This window comes from Lichenostomus cassidix, chromosome 3 (assembly GCF_008360975.1).
Source record: "Lichenostomus cassidix isolate B80296 chromosome 3, HeHo_3.0, whole genome shotgun sequence".
NCBI lineage: Eukaryota > Metazoa > Chordata > Aves > Passeriformes > Meliphagidae > Lichenostomus > Lichenostomus cassidix.
Window position 1 is genome coordinate 94,921,500 of NC_139483.1, and position 20,321 is coordinate 94,941,820.

At 39.3% G+C, this 20,321-nt stretch overlaps 1 protein-coding gene across 2 annotated transcripts in view; it reads left to right on the forward strand.

Moving 5' to 3' along the window:
- TRAPPC12 (trafficking protein particle complex subunit 12) overlaps positions 1-13,283 on the forward strand; it is a 47,735-nt gene extending 34,452 nt beyond the window's left edge. Inside the window, exons 9-12 of one of the 2 annotated variants that reach the window (XM_085056792.1) lie at positions 5,450-5,548; positions 10,566-10,666; positions 11,450-11,537; positions 12,943-13,283. In XM_085056792.1, the coding sequence (XP_084912918.1) occupies positions 5,450-5,548; positions 10,566-10,666; positions 11,450-11,537; positions 12,943-13,185 (531 nt within the window). In that variant the 3' untranslated portion in view covers positions 13,186-13,283. The remainder of the gene's footprint in view (positions 1-5,449; positions 5,549-10,565; positions 10,667-11,449; positions 11,538-12,942) is intronic. The other variant, XM_085056794.1, reaches the window with a different exon arrangement.
- Positions 13,284-20,321: the final 7,038 nt, after the last annotated feature.

A 20,321-nucleotide genomic window follows, 5' to 3' on the forward strand; every position in this document is an offset into this window, starting at 1 on the left:
AGAACTGGGCTTAAGTTGCTATGAAAGCATATCCTGAATGTACCAGCATGAGAGGAGTATTAATTTAACATGCTGATGATGTGCATTACTTCATTTCAAAAGCCTATCTGCGAAATGCCTGTTACTTTACTAAGAAGTAAATACCATAGAAGTGTCTTAAAAACTTTTAAAATTCTTTTCATCTGAGCTAAAATCGCTTTCGACGTTATCTTACTAGACTTTTATCTCTCTAAGGAATAAACACTTAAGTATTTTCCATCTGTATTATAAATGCACTCTAATTAAAGGCCCATTTTGTGCTTTTTAGTTTTCTTCAGTGTTGTGTTAGCTTTTGTAGAACTTGCCCTTCGTAAAACAAAAGCATTACAATTGATTTTAATCTGGGTATAATACAATAAAAACTGTACCAAGAAAGAGGTAACAGCTTGTGCTAGCAACACAAGGGACTGATGCCTGAGGTCTTTGGTTCCTTTAAGATTTAAAGGAGAAAGACTATGAATCATCATGTCTTTTGCCTAAGTGTACTGCAGTACAGCTCTCTGGATTCATAGCACTGTGAATCTCTGCTTTCATAACCCTTCCACAACTGCACTAGATGGAGAGGAAGGATAAGTTATTCCTGTCCTCTCTCCCCAAAACAAAGGTTTTATGAACTATCCACTTTGTATAACTAAGATTTTTAGTGTAAGGTTTCTTGAACTTACTCTCAGCATTCACATCATGGTCATTTATGCTTATTTCTAGTTAAGTACTTAAGGTGGTGATGAAGGAAACATGAAATTGTGTGATGCAGTCACCATGAGGGGAAGTACAGTAATACTGTGGTGCATTAAAGGAAAAACATACCCCAGCTGCCATTTTTGTGCAAGCAGGTCCAGTGGCTTACTAGAACTATTTTGGATTAGTATATGTAATATTAGTCCAAATTTTCATAATAGAAGAGGTATTCAGTTATAAAACAGTAGGCCAATTCTCATTCATATCCTGAATCATGTAACTTCAGTCCTTCTTTGGGATTTTTTTACAAAGCTGTGGAAAACTGGAAAGCTCTTAATCTTTTGAAATTAAAAACCATGACAATATGTCAGCCCCATCTCTCAGGCTTAAGATCCCAAGCTGTAGTCATTGGGGTTTTTACTGGCAATACTTAAGATGTTTTACTCCTCACAGCCACACCTTGTATCAAGCAAGACTTCACTCCTGAGAGGCGATGTGTAGTTATTCCATCAGGCAATCTTTGTTGTATTATGTCACGTTAGCAAAACTGTGAATGACAACAGTCTTTAGTAAGTGAGACCAAATATCATCTATTTTACAATATGCTCCATCAGAAGGCCCTGTCAGATAAGATGCCTCTATAACTCACCACAAAATAGTATCATTCTGCATCACATGTAGGATATTCAAGAAGTCTCCTAATGCTTTCATGATAGTGTGGGGAGAAGAATAAATACAAATTAAACTCACTGTGGGTGACTACAAAATTATGTATTTAGAAGTGCGGCTAGATATGATGATGTTTCACAGTTTCATCCTGGGACCATCCTTGCCTACAGTTAAGGGTGCCTTTGGACATCTATAATTTAGTCTCTTGTCATCTCCTGGAAGAAATGAGTCCCAGTCCTGTGGTAGATACCACAAGGCATGGGGTTGGTAAGCGCAGATGTGGTGTGCTGTGCTGTGCTGTTGTATGGAAACAGGGTGCAGTGTCCACCAATACAGTCCATAGACTCTTAATGTTCACCTCTGCTCTCACATTTCAGGAACTGTCAGTGTTTATGTGTCGCTGTTTAGCCACTAGCAGAGAAAAAGACCCGAGTTCTCAGTGTGGCAAGAAAGAGGACATTTATTATTTTGATTTCAATATATATAGACTTTTCAGAGGTCGCCCAGATTCGTCAGCCAGAAACCTCCCCCTAGGCCTGATTGGCCAGGCCTGAACTGTCCAAATCTTGAGACACTGTTTAAAAAACATCCAAACTTTATCTTTGTTTATAAAACACAACAGAATGTTCTCACGAGAAAGACCTGTGCTAGCCACATTTATGTACTCCTAGTTGTAGTGCACGTCGTGTCGGAGATAAAGAGTGCAGAAGAGGAGAAGGCTTTCTTTGCCTGACTAGGCCAAATCCATGAAGCCCCTGCAGCATGGGCCTCTAAAATTTAGCTGCTTGTTCCTACCAAGGCTGGCTGCTGTGTACATGAGGGTGCCTGTGCTGCTGTGATTGTGCAAACACTGCCGACTCGTGCAGCTCCTTGTGGATGAGGCTTTTCTGCAGTCCTTTCATGCTAAGCTGAAAACTAAGCTGGCAGAAGCACCTTTCTATCAACTTGCTGCATGGTCTCCTGAGTTGTTTCTGCATCAGTTTGGGAATGTGGCTGCAGAGCCCCAATCCCTCATGGTTGCATCTTTGTTGTGTAGCCAGAACCTTAGAGTGTGCACGAGAGTGTGTGCTGGGCAAGAGGCAGCTTTGGACCAAAGAATTTGATACAAGAAGATTATTTCTCTAGTGACCATGTTTGATGCTTGAAGGCGTAAAAATCACAGTCATAGACAATTCTTCAGATTTAATAGATTATACTTTTGGAGGAATTAATAGGTACTACATGCGTGGCTGGGGTTCCTCTAAAGAGCTAGATCGAAGGGTCCCTATTGCAAGTTTTTTATGCTTGCCTAACACAGTGGTATTCCACGATCAATTATGTCCTTTACTAAGAGCTGTTGCAATGAAAATTGAATTTTTCCTAAATCGTAAATCTGTGAAAAGTTGTGGTTGCTTTAATTTCATCACATTTGAGTCCTGACTGCTAAATACACCAGAATTTAAATAAATATATCTGTGTATATGGCATGTTGTTTTTCCTCTGAGCTCTTTTCATTACCAATAATGTGTGAATTTGTCATGGCACATAAGTATTGGAATAAACTCTAAATGTTAATAATTAATGTTTCATAATTAATTATTATATATACAATATACAAGTTGTTTGCAAAAGAAAGGTCCTGCAGCAGGCTTCCTGAGCTCTTTAACTCGTCTCCTGCTATTACAGGACATATAATTTCTCTCATATACAGATTAGACTGCAAAGACTTGTCTTGACTTCTTGTTTGTATGAAACAATTAATATGTTTCAAATAGAATGGTTTGGGTCAGAACAGACCTTTAAAGGTCATCTAGTCCAACCTACCCCTGCTGTGCACTAGGACATCTTGAACTGGATTGGGTTTTTCTGAGCACCAACTAGTCTGACCTGGAATTTTTCCAGGGATTGAATATCTACCATATCTCCAGGCAATTTGTTCCAGTGTTTCATTGCCCTCATTTAAAAAAAAATGTATTCCTTTGTGTTGGTTTGAAAACAAACCAGTGGGAGATCACAAGTCAAGATTGAAATTAAAAAATAAGTGAAATAATACAAGGAAAAGCACTGACAAAGTCAGATACAAACTGACACCCGGTTAGGGTGGTGGTAGCAGTCCAACTGAAGCAGTTCAGTTCAAGCGGTGATCCTGTGAAGGTCTAGTCTCCAGCTGAAGATCCAGTGGTAGCTCTCGTCCTCTGGGAACCCAGTAGACAGGGCTAGCTCAGGCAGTTCCAAGGCCAGGTTATATCCAGGTGGGAACACCTGGTTCCTCCCTCCTTGGCAGAGCATCCCACAATGGGATGAGATAAGTCCATGAGTCACACGGTGGGTCCCTGATGGCCCATTGCCTGTCATCCGGAGCGGGTCATTAGCAGGTGATAGCAGCTAACAGCCCACAGCTGGTGGTAATAGAATACTTAACTACATCTATATTGCAACCTAGTACACCTTATATCTAGTCTAAATCAACCCTCTTTTAGTTTAAGACCATTACCCCTTGTCCTATCACAACAGGCCCTGGTATATAAGCCCATTTCAGGTACTGAAAGGCTGTACTCATGTCTCCCCAGAGCCTTCTCTTCTCCAGGCTGAACAACCCCAACTCTTTCAGCCTTCCTTCTTGAGAGGCATTCCAGCTCTGACCAGTTTTGTTGCCCTCCTCTGGATATTCTCCAACAAGTTCATGTATTTCCTGTGCTGAGGGCTTCAGAGCTGGATGCAGGGTTTTAAGTACATCCTCAGGAAAAGATATCCATTACACCTGGGGAACTTTGCTTCCTCAAACTAAGCAAGAGATGAAGTAAAACAACCTTTATTTGTAGCTGTCATCACATTAGGGACAAGTTAAATGAGTACTACAATTTGAGCAAGAAAAATGGTAAGGCAGAGAGTATCCCAAGATGTCTCTGTAGTTTTGAAATACTATTCTCTGTTGTCTTTTGCTTTGTAATGCCCACCACAATTCTTGTATTAAGTGGAACGGCAGGAGTGTTGGGAAGCACCAGAGTGTTACAGCACAGAGAGTCCTCAGCCTTTGCTTGGCCTGGCCCTTGCAAGCAAAGGCAAGCACTCTCTGCCTCTGCTCCTGTTTCTCCAAGCTGGGACAGCCCTGGACCTGTGGATGTTCCTACAGCTACAGCCTGGCTTCAGTCAGCACAGAGCACGGGCAATGCCTCTCACTTCTGCCTGCCAAAACACCATGTGGCTAGGCTCTGAAAGTCATGTCCTGCCCAGATCATTGAATTTATGCAGTTCAACCATGAAACAGCTGAACTGCAGGAACCAGTCACATTGGCATTTCCTTCCAGTGGGAAATGGGACCATGGTTTTGTTTAATCTTCTGTCACTGGTCCTTAGCTGGAGGGTACACTGGCACTCCATCTTGAGCAGGCATATCTCAGAGCTGGCACCTGCCTTTGTGCAGACGTGGTGTCACTTGCAAAGCTTTCTGGAGATCAAAACCAGCCTTCCCCTCACTTAGTTTTAGCCCAAAACTGTTTTCTATTTAAATTACCTGCTTTTACACACTAAATAACCCAACAATTTGGGTGGAGGAAGGGGAAACATCTTGTATCCCTTGGTAGTAGTGCTGGATTGTCATCTGAAAATGTGCAGAAATTGCAGTTTCTCTCCTGTGATGTTTTTCACAAGAGGATGAGCATAGGCACATCACAAAGCTTTGGAATATAGTTTGTTAAACCATGTAAATGATATACATATTTGAAACATAAGACACTTCTCAAGTATGTATACCCCCAGTCACACAGAAGGTGCTTGACATTCATCCTAAATCATAATCTGAGATGAAGAGTAAATGTTCTGAGTTTTAGTTTGTGGCATTTAGTTACAAAAAGAATGTGTTCCAGTTAAAAAAAAAAGATCCCCTGTGTATGCAATTCCAGTATAACTGAGAAAAGACCAGTGTAGTTGGCTACTAGTGCTTACAGTGATTGATAGAAATTCTGAACCAACTGATAACTTGTAAATACTTAAATTCTGTTGGAATATGTCTTTACAAATAAGGTGACACAAAGGCTGAGGTATTCTGAGCTTAAATACCTGATTGTATGCTTTTCACCCTTAGGACTATGTGCTGGCTGTAGATGCTTACCACACCGTCATCAAATACTATCCACAGCAAGAGCCACAGTTGCTGAGTGGAATTGGAAGGATTTTCCTTCAGGTATGCATTTCATTCTAAATTTGTTAGATAGTACTGCTGTTGATCGCTACATAGAGAATAATGGTTGCATTTAAAACTATACCTGTTCTTGTAGGGCACATGTCAAATTGTAGAGGCAGGGGTCAAAAAAACCTTCTACCATGTCATATTAGGTAAAATTAGAAAAAATGAAGCACCTATAGTATTAAAAGTACATTAGCAAACAAAGAAAGTGCTGTAGAAAGTTATACTAGTAATTACATCAAAAAGTGACATTCTGCTTTCCCTAAAACTAATGGTAAAGCTCCCACTAAAATCAGTGAGCCAGGATTTCACTAAAAGTCTCATTTCTCACTGCCTCAGACTTCCTGCAACTCTCAGTCATGCTATATAACTGCCATCTTCATCTAGAAAAAAATCTGAGAGTGTCCTTCTTTTGTCCAGATCATAGCCCTGAGAAGACAGGGGAGGGCACATTAAAAGAAAAAATGGGACAGTACAAGTATGATAAATGTCCATGTAACTGTATTTAATGATAAGTAAAAATAGATGTCTTTTTGTTTTTCATAAAATGATGTATCCAAAGAGCTATCTGGTAATTGTCAGGTATTTAGAAATGATCTTATTTGTGACATTCCTGTTATAAAATTATATTGAAATCGAGTAATTTACTCTTATTAGATAATTATTAATACTGTTTGCTTGAAATCATAGAATGGCATTCAAATTCAATTATGGATTTTCAGTTCTCAGCAGGAGCATGGTTTCACAGTGTGGTAGACACGTCTTTCTTTAAAAGTCTCTAGTTTAAAGTGGATCTCCATCACTGTGGAGCAATTTTATTATACTGGCTGCATGCATTAATTATTACCTAAATAGGGAACATAGTAATTATGTATATTAAAGAATGGTGCCATAAATATGCAAAATACTGACAGAAATACAAGTTATAAATAGTTGTGGTCTTACTGGGAAAACGACTGGGTGTGTTACTGGCACTGCCTTTCTGACAAGAGTGTCTGCCCTGATGTCACACCCAAAGTCTGTTTGTTGCTCCATTTGCTATGGAGAAATTTTCACTCCCATAAGGACAGCACCTTGTAACTTAGAGAGTCATTTGAAATCAGTGACCTCCACAATGCTGGCTGTGACACCAGGCCTTCAGTGCTTAGGGACATAGCAAAAGGAGTCCTTCACATTTTCAAGTGATGTAGATAGATGTTAAAAAGAATAATTTCTAAATGCAAATGTTTTTCTTTCTTCTAGCACATTAAGGAGATAAGGTTTTATTGCTTGGCTTGTTGTCTTTTTCTGTGACAAAATCTTTGGCTCTGTCTGGGGGGTACTGGTGCAACAGATGCAGGATTTTGACATATTAAGAGAAATAGGTAATATGCAAGAAGCTCAAATTAAAGAAAGATAAATGTGTTGCAGTCCTGGGCACCATCATTTTGGTAAGATCACTCTGTGGTACGTATGCACTTTTGACAAGGCACTCTCTGGAAAAAAAAAAAATGTCTTGCAGGTAAACTGGGAAAGCAATCTTCTCATATTCAAATGTCACAGCTTCTCAAAAACAAGTAGTAATTCCCAAATAACCTCAGACTGTGCTGCAAACTTTGAACATTTACCAAGAGAGGCAAAAGGCAGCCAGATTCCATTTGCTTATCACTCACAGCTACTGTTTGATAATAGACATATGTATGAAAAAACCAATAATGTAGAATAAAGTGTAATTCAGGATTTAACAGAAAAAATTTGCAACCTTTTTCAACTGTAAAACTTTGCTTTATGGGTGATTTATGTTTGTTTAATTAAATTGAGCTAACAGTCTAAGGCATCATATTTCCTTTATCTTCACATGTAAGTGGAGCATAAGGAGGTCTAGATTTGATGTATGGCCTTTGGCTGTTACCTTGAAAAGTGGGAAATGAGAATGAGAGAAGTGCAGAATGGAGGAAAAGACAGAGGCTATCACAAAGAAATTTTCATAAGGACTGTAACTGTCAGCAGTCACCTGGCCTGTAAAACAGAAAGTTACATGAAATGGAGAAATAGTAAATACATTTTAATCTCTGGGGTTGTATTGTGTAGCACTCACTGGCCAACCTATCCAAAATTATCATTTGAATAAGTACATTAAAGAATTTAGAAAGCTGCCCGACCTTACCCTCTGCAATAGATTGTTGCAAAATAGAGTCAAAAGCAATAAAAATTTCTAGGAGTACTTGGGAAAAATAGTCTTGGTTTCCAGACAAGCAACAAAGATAAGCACATAGTATATTGGAGGCTCCTTGTTAGAGCATATGATTATTTGAGGTTAACTGTAGGATCTTCATTTTTATTTGATGGGCTAATTATTACTAGATACTGAAGTCATACTTCCTGAACTAAATTAAATAAAATTAAGTGATAAAGACCACTTTGAATTGGTTAAATTACTGTGATGACAAATTAACCCTAATTTTTTCTTTCAAATGGTTTTCCCCACCAAAAAAATTTTAAAAGTAAGCTGTTTTCCCCCTGTGGGAAGAATGAGACTTAAGAATTTGGCGTGTTTGCAGAGAAGATACAAGATACTGCTAAGAAATCAGAACTATTCATGATCGCAAATAATGTGTAATTAGTAGCAAAGCATATTAGATTTGGACTCATCAAGCTCCCAGGAGAACAAACTGGTAGCTTGCTTTAGAAATTGATTATTCTCATGGTTAAGGGATTTCTTCTAATTTCCAGGCTAAAAATACTCTAGGACAGATCCATTTACACTTTGCCAGCATTATCCTCTAGTTAAATGTAATTATTTCTTTGGTGATTTACATCTTCAGTGGCATTTATAGAGAGAAATCGTATCCTTTGTCATTTTAACTGAATATATTGTATTTTAGAATGAATAATATTAGTTTTGTTTGAGTCCAGTTACATAACATCTGGGAGAAATGCATCTGTTTCATTAGAAAAGAGTATTAATGGCTATTCCAGAAATGCATGGTAGATGGACAGTTGCATCTTTGACTGCAGTGTTCAGTTGGATCATCTCCTAAATGTAAAGAATAATAATTTCTTTATGTTGACAAGGGATAAGTCTTGTGGTTAGAGGTGAAGCACTATCTGTTATATTAACGGTGTTAGTAGAGCTTTGGGTACTGCCACTGTGATATTCCCATAAGCAAATGGGGAAGAAATCTAGATGAAGCCTTCAGATGGATGTTTGCTGTCTCTGAAAAGTGCAGTTGGAAAGTCATTTGCTGATGACTAGAAGGACTTGCTAGATGATCTTTTCCACAAGGATCTCTTCAGGGTTTATAGTGTTTGTATTTTTTGGTTAGGTACTTGTATGATAAAATGTGAAGCAGGCTTCTAAAATGTACAGATGATGCCAAGCTGGGAGTGGTACAGACACTATGAAGGGCAGGATCAGAATGCAAAATAATCTTGACAAGTTGAGAAACTGAAATGTTAAATTGGCCGTGATTCAAACAGCAAAGGCAAAATACTACCAAAGACTGGAAGTAATATACAAATACAAAATGGGAAGCAGCAACAAGGCACTGTTCTGTAGAAAAGAAATAGGCTGAGGGCAAGAAAATTACACAAGGGTAAACAAATTGGACTTCTAGATACTTGGCATAGGAGCAGAATTTATATTCACATGTGAAACAAAGTGATTCCTGCTTCTCACTGCTAAAGAGAGATCACTTCGATTGTTGAGACCTCTTATGTGGGCAGTCAGAGAGGATTTGAAGTAAAAGGAGAGAGTTCAGAGAATCCAGAAAGCATTATCTGTGAGAAAGGGGTAAACCCTGATTTGCTTGAAAATTGATTCTCATTCTAGAATGGGAAGAAAAAATTTTCAAGTATGCAAAAGACTATAAAGAAAGGGGAGTTGTACATTCTGCCTGACCTCTATGGACAGGACAAAAAGCGGACGTAAAAAGTGCAATAAGGTAGAATGTATTTTCTAATACTAGGGCAATTTAATAGCTCTGGAGTAAGTTTCCTAGTAAGACTCAGATGTGTAATATCCACCATCTGAGAACTTTAAGGAGAGCTCAACACATTTGTCACAAACATTTTTCATAGTGTTGTCCTGTTTTTAAACAAATGGGTGGTCTCTTGAGGGCCCCTTGAATCTCCCCACCTGAGGACTGCCCGGTTTCCATGGCGTTATGCTTCTGAACTAGTTTAATTTTACTCCTTTTGATCGATTCTGAGAGATTTATTTTACCCAGTAGTAAGTTTTTGTCTTCCTCCATCTCTCCAGCCTGAAAAATACACTGCTAACTTATTTTCCAAACAAGTGGCCACCTTCAGGTGTTTGGTTTTTTTATCTCAAAGAGCAATGTATGTGACATACCTTTAGGTGAAATACTCCTTCCTTTTTAGAAATCCCCTTCTCCATTCTGCCCCCCATTAAATCTGTACTTCTTTATGCCAGCTTTCAATTCTCTCATTCCTTCATCCTGCTGGACCCACTCATTGGTGGCTTTTTAATCTGCAAATGGACCATCTTCCCAATATCCTCAGTGGCCCATTCCACTGGAGTTGTTTTCTGGCATGTGGTGTGACGCACTGAAGTCATCCCTGGCTATGATCCAGAGGCTGTGGGATAACCAGGTGTGGGTCCTGTGCTAACTACGAGGCCACTGATGTCTGTCTTCCCTTCCTGTGGAGTAACACCCTGTCTCATTGGAAGGAGGTCTGACCTTTTCTTATTTTCAGCTGTTTTGAACTGTGGAATTAGTTACAACAAAAGAGCCAAATGAGGACGTGGGGCCTCCCTGCCCTACAGTCCCTGAGTGCTCTACAGCCCCAAGCTGAGAAACTGCCTTAGGCAAACTGCACATGCTTTTGGGGTTTTTCATGACCTTAATGTGGCTCTTCAAATACATTGTTTGGTAATAGGTGTTACCCACTCGCCTTGATGTAAAAAGATTGGTAATGGACCTTGATATGTTTTTGTGTCCTTATAAGATATAATCACGATGTATCTCTTTTCTTCTTGTTGTGGTAACTTATTTATGGTTTTTCTGTCTAGATTGGAGACATTAAAACTGCAGAAAAATATTTTCAAGACGTTGAAAAAGTGGCTCACAAATTGGATGGACTACAGAGCCAAATTATGGTTTTGATGAACAGGTAGATAATATAATAGCTAAATAAAACTTCCTAATATGTAATTTTACTAAGTATGCAAGGTGATCATTAAAATACCCTTGAGACAATCCTCTTCTCTTTCTTTCTTTTATGTGACTTCATCTGTCATAAGTAAGAGTGAATGGCATACAGACTCAGGAGATCTCTATAACTTGGTGCAGTTATCCTGCATGGAAACTGCAGTCCTTCAGTTGATTTTACAAAGCTTTTACTCATTCTTCCAGGCACTGCATATTTTCACTGTGTTTTTTCAATATACATTTGCATAAATAACTCTTAGGAGAGAAGAAGTTATTTTGGGCAGTTACCCTACAATCAGATCTGCCAGGAAGGTACCTCCCGGTAGCTTCAAAGGATGCTTGAATACTGTATTTAATATAGTAAATCGGCTTCTGTGATGGGGGACTCACTTTGCAATGGTTAGCACATTGCTTAATATATTTAGAAGATACTATTCAAAAGTACTCCGAAAATGATATGGCTAATTTCATGAGGAGAAATAATTCTAGGAAGAGAATATCTGCATTTAAATTAATAAAAACGCAAAACTGCTGCTTTGGTAGGCAGAAAATATAATGGCCAAGTGATCCAAGTTGTCATTCAATTTGTCCGTAAATCAGTGTCTCCTTCACACTGTGAAGAACAAATGTCAGAAACTCTCACATCTGTAACAGGAAAAATAAAAAATGGTGTCTATTCTTTTTTAAATGTATTATTACCTTGGGGTTTTGAGGAGAACTCATTTATATGTCACTTACTTTCTAGAGCATTTCTCCACCTTGGTCAGAATAATTTTGCAGAAGCTCATCGATTTTTCACAGAAATTTTAAGGATCGACTCATCAAATGCTGTGGTAAATCTTCAAATTGCTACATATATGATGAACGCCTAAATTATTCTCATAATACTTCATGCATGGATTTAATTAGTACCGAGAGTATGCTTAGAGCTTTATGGAAAAATTGGATGTGGCATGTGTGCCAAAGGGTTTTCAGTACATATAAGGACAAGATGGAAAATGGGATGGGAAATTTAAGAACCAGTCTATATGAAGGGCATGAGTACTTAGGCATGCATGTAGAAATTCTGAGACACTCTTGTTTTGCGAAGGCAAAAGCACTTTTTTTTTGCACTCACTGTTTTTAGCATAGACTTGCATGTCAGAAAAAGAAACGGCAGCTGCCAACATGTATAAAATTAACTTGATTTCACACAACATTGAAGGGATAATGTAATTTTAAACATGACATTTTTAACACATTGCACATCAGAGCCTTGGGTTTCTGTCAAAAGTGGAGATCAAGGGCTGTTTATTTACCTTTGAGTTTTCTACACCTGGCAGTTTTCAGTGCATGGTGTCATGTAAGAGTGTTCCTGAGAAGTCAGACAGTTTACCCCTAGTAATCTGATCCAAGGCCATTTACAGACTGAAGGGACCAAGTTTAAGAAACACATGAATTGCATCATTTTGCAGGCTGTAAAATAGTGTATATTATAAATCACACAAGGTTAGTACGGTTTCCTGAATGGACAGAAAATTTTTTTTTTCTAAAGGGCCGTGTTCTTCCTTTATCTGCACCTTTCAGAAAATATGAAAGTTTCTGCTGGAAAACACGCTATATGACTTTGTACTGTTGGAATCTTTTGGTAATTCATAAAACCTGTTTTGGTAACTCATAAAACCTGCGTGGTATGGAAAGTGGAACCTGACTTGATCATTTATGATGTATTTAGACTGCCCTATCTGCTGGATTTACTTGAAGTCCATTGTAGATGCCTTTGTGATAAGAAAATATGTTACTGTTGCTTTTGTGGACATGTAAGCCAGAGAGAAAAACACTTCTGAAAAAACAGTGAAGTAATTTAAAGAAAAAAAATCTGTGAAAAAGACTGCTGGTAGAGGCTCATGTGGTTTCTGAAATTTGTTACATTTGGCTTTCAAAATTAACTGACTAATGCCCTATACTATTTATATTTCATTTTAGGCTCTGTCTTTTAGAATTTCAGCTCTTAGAAGTCAGCAGGTCCTACTGGCAGAGGGTAAATCTTGAGAATTATAAGAAAAAAAAGGATAGCATTATATAATTGATAATGTATTTTAGTTTTGCAGACACACGCAGAATAGTAATTCTTAGCATACAGTAAATATGTTGTAACTGCAGATGCTAGACTTCTTTTCCTTCTTTCTCATCACTTGTAAATACATACATGCATACATATATATATTTATAAACATATTTATTTATGTTTTTCACTAGGCTAACAACAATGCTGCTGTTTGTCTTCTTTACCTGGGAAAACTGAAGGATTCCCTCCGGCAGTTGGAAGGAATGGTTCAGCAGGACCCTAAACACTACCTACATGAGAGTGTCCTCTTCAACCTGACTACTATGTATGAACTGGAGTCATCTCGCAGTATGCAGAAGAAGCAGGCACTTCTAGAGGCTGTAGCTATCAAAGAGGGTGATAGCTTTAATACTCAATGTCTCAAGTTAGGATAAATCATTTCCAACTAATTCTTTCCAGCAAGCCTGATTTTTTAAATTGTATATACTCTTGTTAATGTGTAAATGTGAAATAAAATCTATTCAATTATGAATATTCAGTGGCATTACTACAGAACATGTCATCTCTAAGAAGCCTGTGATTGCAAAGACTTTGTGCAGACCTAGAGCCAGCTTCATCCCTACAGGTCTGTTACTGTCCAGTTACTCTTCATTGCAGTGCACTGCAATGCATATATGTGTGTATATATATGTATGTATGTATATGTATATATGTCTGTATATATATATATGTATATATACTATCAACGACTCAGATTCTTTTATAAGAAAAACTGAATTTAACCTTATATTGTCGTGATGATTTTTCAGTAGTCAGTGAGCAAGCCACATGAGTTTATTTCATCAGCTAAGAGTTATTGACAGAATATCAGTATGTGTGTTATGGAAAGGAAATTCTGAATGCATCTGTCTTCATTTGCTTCTACTGTGTGTGTCTCATTTTGTCCCCATAAAACTCCTGAGTATTATACCTTTCTGTGTCCACGGCTGTCAGAGGATTGATAACCACCGTTCAGTGTCACAGGAGGGCTGAGGTTGGGAGGAACTGCTGGAAGCCATCTGGTCCAAGTTGCACAGGGACATGTCTGGAGAGCATGTGAGGGAGTGGTATGATCCTGCAAAGTATCAGTTTCCCACAGTATGAGGGACTATACTAAATGGTCTTCCTGTACTTCCTTGGTTTTTTGTTGCCGTTTAATCTTTCAGACTAAAATGTGGATTCTGCAAAGCTGCTCCACTCTGGCATTCTGCTGGGTAGAGAAAGGAGCACTGCCAGTTGGAATGGAAACACAACCCATTTCAGCTTAGTTCCTCTCCCATTATCAAGCAAAAACACTGCACAGAGTATTTCCCAGGGAAAATGATGCAGAGCCTGAGGCAGAGGTATCTAAGGGCGAGAACACACGGAGTGGAAGCAACACTCCATGTGTGGGGTTCAGGACACAAGGCAGTTTACAGTGATGCAACAGTATCAGCATACAGTGATTTTGGCATCCCTCAGAACACATTTTTGGAATCACAGTACCACTATGATACCAGTGTATTTCAGATCTCTGTGCACATTTCTTCCTTCATCTGTATGGTAAAGATTCAATGCAGATACTCCCACTCGTACACAGTATATACATCTGTTCATAGGGGTGTTTTATTGTTTTGAGATTTAGTGTTTAGCAGCTGGATTAGTTTCTTGTCACAAATCACTGCCATGGGACAACTCTGTAAGTGTTACATTTTTTAATACCATATCCATCAATTAATTCTCACTCTCTTTAAGTACCCCCACCTGTGTTTTTCAGTAACCAGTAACTCATTTTTATGCTTGTCCATCTGGAGATACTGTACAGGGGCCAAACCGTTGTCCTCAAAAATCAGGTTGTTTGAAAACTTCTGCAATTTAGACATGCAAAGAAATAAGGATGCTTCAAAGTTGCTGGTCACCTGAAAAGACATAAGACTACAGCTTATACAGAAACAGAATTTGCTCCATTTTTACAGTGTATTTCTGTTTGACAGGCCAAACTTGTACACTGAAACAACAGCTAGTTATGTACCAATCTGAAAAAAATAACTGAAAAAAATAGTAAAGCAGTTGGTATTTCTGTTTCTGACTTGGCCTCTAGGTTGCACAGCTGGGTCTGAATTAAACTTGTGCAGCACCTGGTCAGATTTGTCCTAAGGTACCACTGCTACACTCAAAAATGAAATTTTCACTACCACCTGCTTCAGCTGGGCTTAAACACCACTTACATAACTTTAGTGAGTATTAAAATAGCAAATTAGAAGTAGTTACATTGGCATTCTTTATGAGGTTTTACATTTGTTTTAAATGCTGCTAGGATTTTAGATGAGGTTTAAGAGTAATTGGACAGATTCTCAGTTTACATTGATAACTGAGTTGAAATCACTGCAGTTTTCAGTTTATTACAGTTGCTAATTTGATCAGGTATGTTACTTGCTGTACTCAAGTTATTCTAGTAGTGTATTTTCTCTAGCATAGGTCCTTTTCTTGCGCATGGGGTTTCTTTGGAGATAAAAAGAACTCCTGATATGTGATAACCATTGTTCTCAAAGAGTTTGAGAGCACTGAACAATTTACCAGGACATGTGGTGATAGGACAAGGGGCAACAGTTTTAAACTAGAAGAGGGTAGCTTTAGATTGGAAATTAGGAAAATATTCTTGGTGTGGCATTGGAATAGTTTGCCCAGAGAGACTCCCCATCGGTGGATGTGTTCAAGAAAAAGGCTGGATGGGGTTTTGAGCAACCTGTTCTAGTGGAAGGTGTCCCTACCCTTGGGAGGGGGTTGGACTGGATGATCTTCAAAGGTCCTTTCCAACCCAAGCTATCTGTAATTCCCACTAAAATTTTTTTACAGTAATATGTAAAATAATACAACAGAGATCCACACACATTCAGCTAAAATGTCATGTTATATTGTACTGTCGCCTATGTTTTCAGGAAGCTTCACTTGTCTGTTCCAATGCTAAATGAAAGTAGCATGATCCATCATCATCCAGCATGCTGAAGCCACTTTCCTCTCTACAACTGAAGTAAAAAGCTTTCTTTTTGATTCAGTAGTGCATGATACTCCACATGTAAATGACAGTCTGTGTTCTGATGGGCAGAGTATAAAAATTTATTTTCGTAGTTAGAGTGAAATAACCATTAAAAAAGAAACACTCTGAAAACATAATCCCCTGTTCTCCAAATTTCTTTACTTTCTAATTCATATGTATTACTACATAGGTCTCACTTCAGCATGTTTGCTGTGTTCTTATTAGTAGAAGCTTTTACTCAGATAAAAATGCCATTAGAGGAGACTTGGACTGGGTGACCTCTAAGCTCAGTGAGCCATTAAAAAAGTGACATCCTGGTAGACTTGCAGAATAATTAAAATTTAAATGCAAAGGCATATTATCACTGCTGGATATATGCAAATTGTTAACTGTTTATGAAATGCAGGAAAGACTGTCAATGTCACTTTATGGTTTGGATTTAACATACATACAAGTTAAGGGTTGGACTTCCCTATATTCCACCCGTTACACATCTGAATGCTCTATATGATGTTAAAACATTAAAGCTAAGGACAAACTTTGTCCTCAAAACATTAATTACACCAGGCAATCCTGCTAAATTCAATGAATTCAGCTGAATTTAATGAGGGTTCCTGGTGTAAATGAGGGCAGAGCTCAGTTCTAAAACACAGCATGCATATGTCATCTGGCTAAGTGAGAAAAGCTGTGGAAAGCAGAGCCTGAATGAGCTGATTGTTGTATTCAAATCTTAAAGCTTAATGTGCCTTAACAAAAGTTTTGCATTTAAATTTCCACTTTTATTAAAAGAGGAGCAAAGAAGCTGTACTTCAGACATTCAGATAATTACATTATACACAGGGACTCAGATCCTCAAAAGAACTTGAGCATCTATGCCATTTCTAATACCTAACTGCGGTTCAGGTGGTAATGGCATCCCCTCACCAGCTGGTCATTGACGTTTTCCTGGTGCCTCAGTTTTTGGACTGGACACGTTAAGTGTTCCCCAAAGGCATGTGCAGCTGTGCCTGAGACTCCACAATGGACTTCAGCCAGAGTACTGGAAAGGATGGTCATTCCTTCACCTACCCCACGCTTCCTGTCAGCAGGAGCACTCTGAGCAAGCTGGCTGAGCTCACTGACCTGGTGGAAAAACTCACTAAGCCAGAAAACACCTTCTTCAGATACATCTTCATCCTGAGGCTTTCAACACAAGGATGAGTGGGAATTACCACCCTGCCTGGGTAGGGTGGCTGCTGGGTTTTCTGCACTGTAGGCCTAATAAGAAGTAGACAGACTGTGAAGCCTTTGCTGCAGGTGTTTTGCAAATCCAGTCAGGGGGATAAGCGGGGTATGATCTGTGTGCACAGCTATGTCTCTCTCATTTGTGTGTCAGCTGATGTGCCTAATCAACCACATGTGCTGGAGCCATCCAGAGGAGGTGTGCAGGATGTGTGGTGCTGCCATCACCAGCTGCAGTGACAAACGCATTCCCCCACTGCTTCAACTTGCAACCAAGCAACATGGAAAAATGGGACTAAGCATCAAATACAGATGTAAATGTATTTCAGACAGGCAGAACCATTGCAGGCAGGGTCAACTACTCTGAGGTTGCTCAGGTAGCAACCTATGTTGCTGCTGTCCTGAGAAGGGGCCAGGGAAACTAAAGATGTTAGAACAAGGTGAATTTATCCAGTCAGTAGCTCCCACCTATAATAAGAGTTCAAAGGAAGATGCCACCCACCTCTTCCACCCAGCTTTCTCCCCACTTAATAACACAGAAGAAATTATTTTACCAGTGAGGTACTTTACAATGTAAGAACCTGCATATAGTTTCTAGCATTTGAACAGCAATTTTGTAGTGCTGAATGCTAACAAGCTCCAGCACTAACTTTGAGGAAATGGTAGCAGAAAGCTGCTTTCCCACTTCGTTCTCCCAGCTAGTTTGGGAATTGCAAATTTAAAGATTGTCATCTTCAAAAGGTGTGAGAGGTGGTCACAACCCTGGTCTTAGGGAGGAAGAGAGGTGTGGATGGGGAGGAGGACCTAGATGCTGCCTTTCCAAATCTGGATCAACACCTAGATTTTCTGTCCTAGATTTGGACAGTGATTTGCAGATGTTTATTATGTATGAGAGTCATTAAAATGAATCCACCTGAAAGCCAGCAAAAACGGCTTATAATTTTCCCACAAAGGGGAAAAAATTGGATGTTACTTTTTTGAAGCAAGGAAGGAAGGGAAGGTTCCTCTTTGGCTTTGAAAAACTGTCAAAATCGTCAGTGCTAAATTGCAAATACCGAATTAAAAAGATGCAGAACTAGAGCTGTTTATTAAAAGAAAAAAAAAACACAACAATTCCCCCCCACCCACCAAAAAAAACAAGAGCCCCACTATTTGCAATGCAAGATGTGAGTTAGTATGTCAAATTCTGGGACACACTCCAGTGGCAAGCAGCAGGACTGAGCCCCCACCCAGGGCTGGGGCAGCAGCCTGTGCATAACCTGACCACCACTTCATTTATGCCCCACTACTTTGTTTTGTTACAGCATCACCAAGGACAGCTCGGCCTCTTTCCCACGCACAGCAGGTCAGCTTTAAGTTGCCTGAATCATTTGGGAAAAAAAATAAGCCTGAGGGTGAACCCAAATCAAATTCTCCCAGCTCAAATGCCTGTGATCACAGGGGAAACCAGAGCCCAGAGCTCAGCTTGGCTGCTCTGGGCTGTGTCCACGACCAAAGGCAATCCCAGAGCATACCCAGCCCAATTTACTACCAGCCAATATTGACAGGTACAACAGTTTTTAATTGGTGCCCTGAGAAGCAGCATAGAGAATGAAACAAAATTAATGCAGGGATCCCAGAGAGAACTGCAGCAGGGGAGGCCAGAATTGAAAGAGATTCACAGTCCTTTAACTGTTGAATCTTTCCCCAGGCATTTTGGTTTGTGAAATTTTGCTTCTTTGCCTTATCTGGGTATTTATACAGTTAATAAATAATGAGAGCTAGTGACTCAGTTGCATAAAAATAGGTTTTTCAAATTGCAGGTATAGCACCGTATTACCTCTTTGCAACCACACAAAATGTTTTGGGAATCAAGCTGTAAAATCACAATGAGTGCAGCAAATCAGATCAAATCTGGATCTTTGAGCCAGGAATATTTAAACTGTAACACTAATTCATCCCCCAATGAGTTTATGTGTTTATTTGGCTTCAGGAAATAGAAGACAACTGGCAGTGACCCTATTCTCAGACTTCTTGCCCTATTTTGGGGAGAGGGGAGGGAATCTGAGAATTTCTATCATTTTCTCAGGAAAGACTCACAAACAGATGATGTCATTTTTGAGCACAGCACGAGTCAGGTTTACAGCCTGGCCAAATATCTAAACCCATGATTTGGCTACAAAGAAACATTCTTCAAAGCAGTGCTCAGCTTGCATCTCAGTCTTTATGTGCTCTGGTGTTTGCCAGCTGATATTAAATGACTGCCTTTGTCAGGAAACTGTCCCTTCTCATAACTTCCTAGCTCAAGCTAAATCCTGGCACCAGAAACCCAGCAGGAGGGTGCCTGTTCTGCCAGTAGGACCTGATGCTCTGAGTACATGAGGATTCATCCTTGTCAAGCTCAGCAGCCAGGACAGACAGCTAGCAGCTCCCACAGCTGCAGCAGCAGCAGCACAGCCCCTGCTCTCAGGCAGCCCAGAGCGAGACACCCACCACAAGCAGCACTTCCCTTCACCTATTTTTAGTCCCCCACCAAGTGTATGTTACTAGTTAACTACCACCTGGCTGTAAAATGTCTTTTCATTAAAAAATCCGGCCAAGGAAACTTGCCCCAGGACATGTAACAAGGGAGAGCAGCCACTAGTTTGCCCACCTAAATTATTAAAAATCCTACTGTCCATCCACAGTTTGCACTGAGTCCCCTTCAGAAAAGCTCTCTCAAGATGTACATGAGAAAATGGAGTATATGCCACTTTGGGCAAGCTTGGATTAAAGCAGAAAATAATACACAGATAACAAAAAAGCTATCTTTAAACATCTCGATTTGGTACCATTTCTCCCATTTTTTTTTAACTCTGATCCTGGAGAGGCTGAAATATTTCCCGTGCCCGAGTTAATGCTGCCAATATGATGTTGCTGAAACTACTTACATGAATTTCCATACTACATCAATACACCCAGATTTTCCACTAGCTGTGGTAAAAAAGAACCATGTTTTTGGACCAAAAATCAATTCCAGTTTGCACTTTTAGGTTAGGAGGGTGGGGGGAAGGGAGGAGGAGGGAAAGAAAAAGCCATGAAAAGCATCATGAAAATAAACTGCATTTTTCATATGAAGGAATAGTATGCTCTCCTTCCTATTTCTCCACTTTCTGGAATGTTTTCTATTAACATTTTTTTCTGCCCAGGTGTTTCCTCCCACATAATGATGGGAGGATGTGTAATCTCCCACATAACCTCTTTGCAGGTGTAGAATCTTTATACCAGCTCTAAATTGCTTTTTTCCTGGCTGACAAAAACCACTTTGAGAGTGCA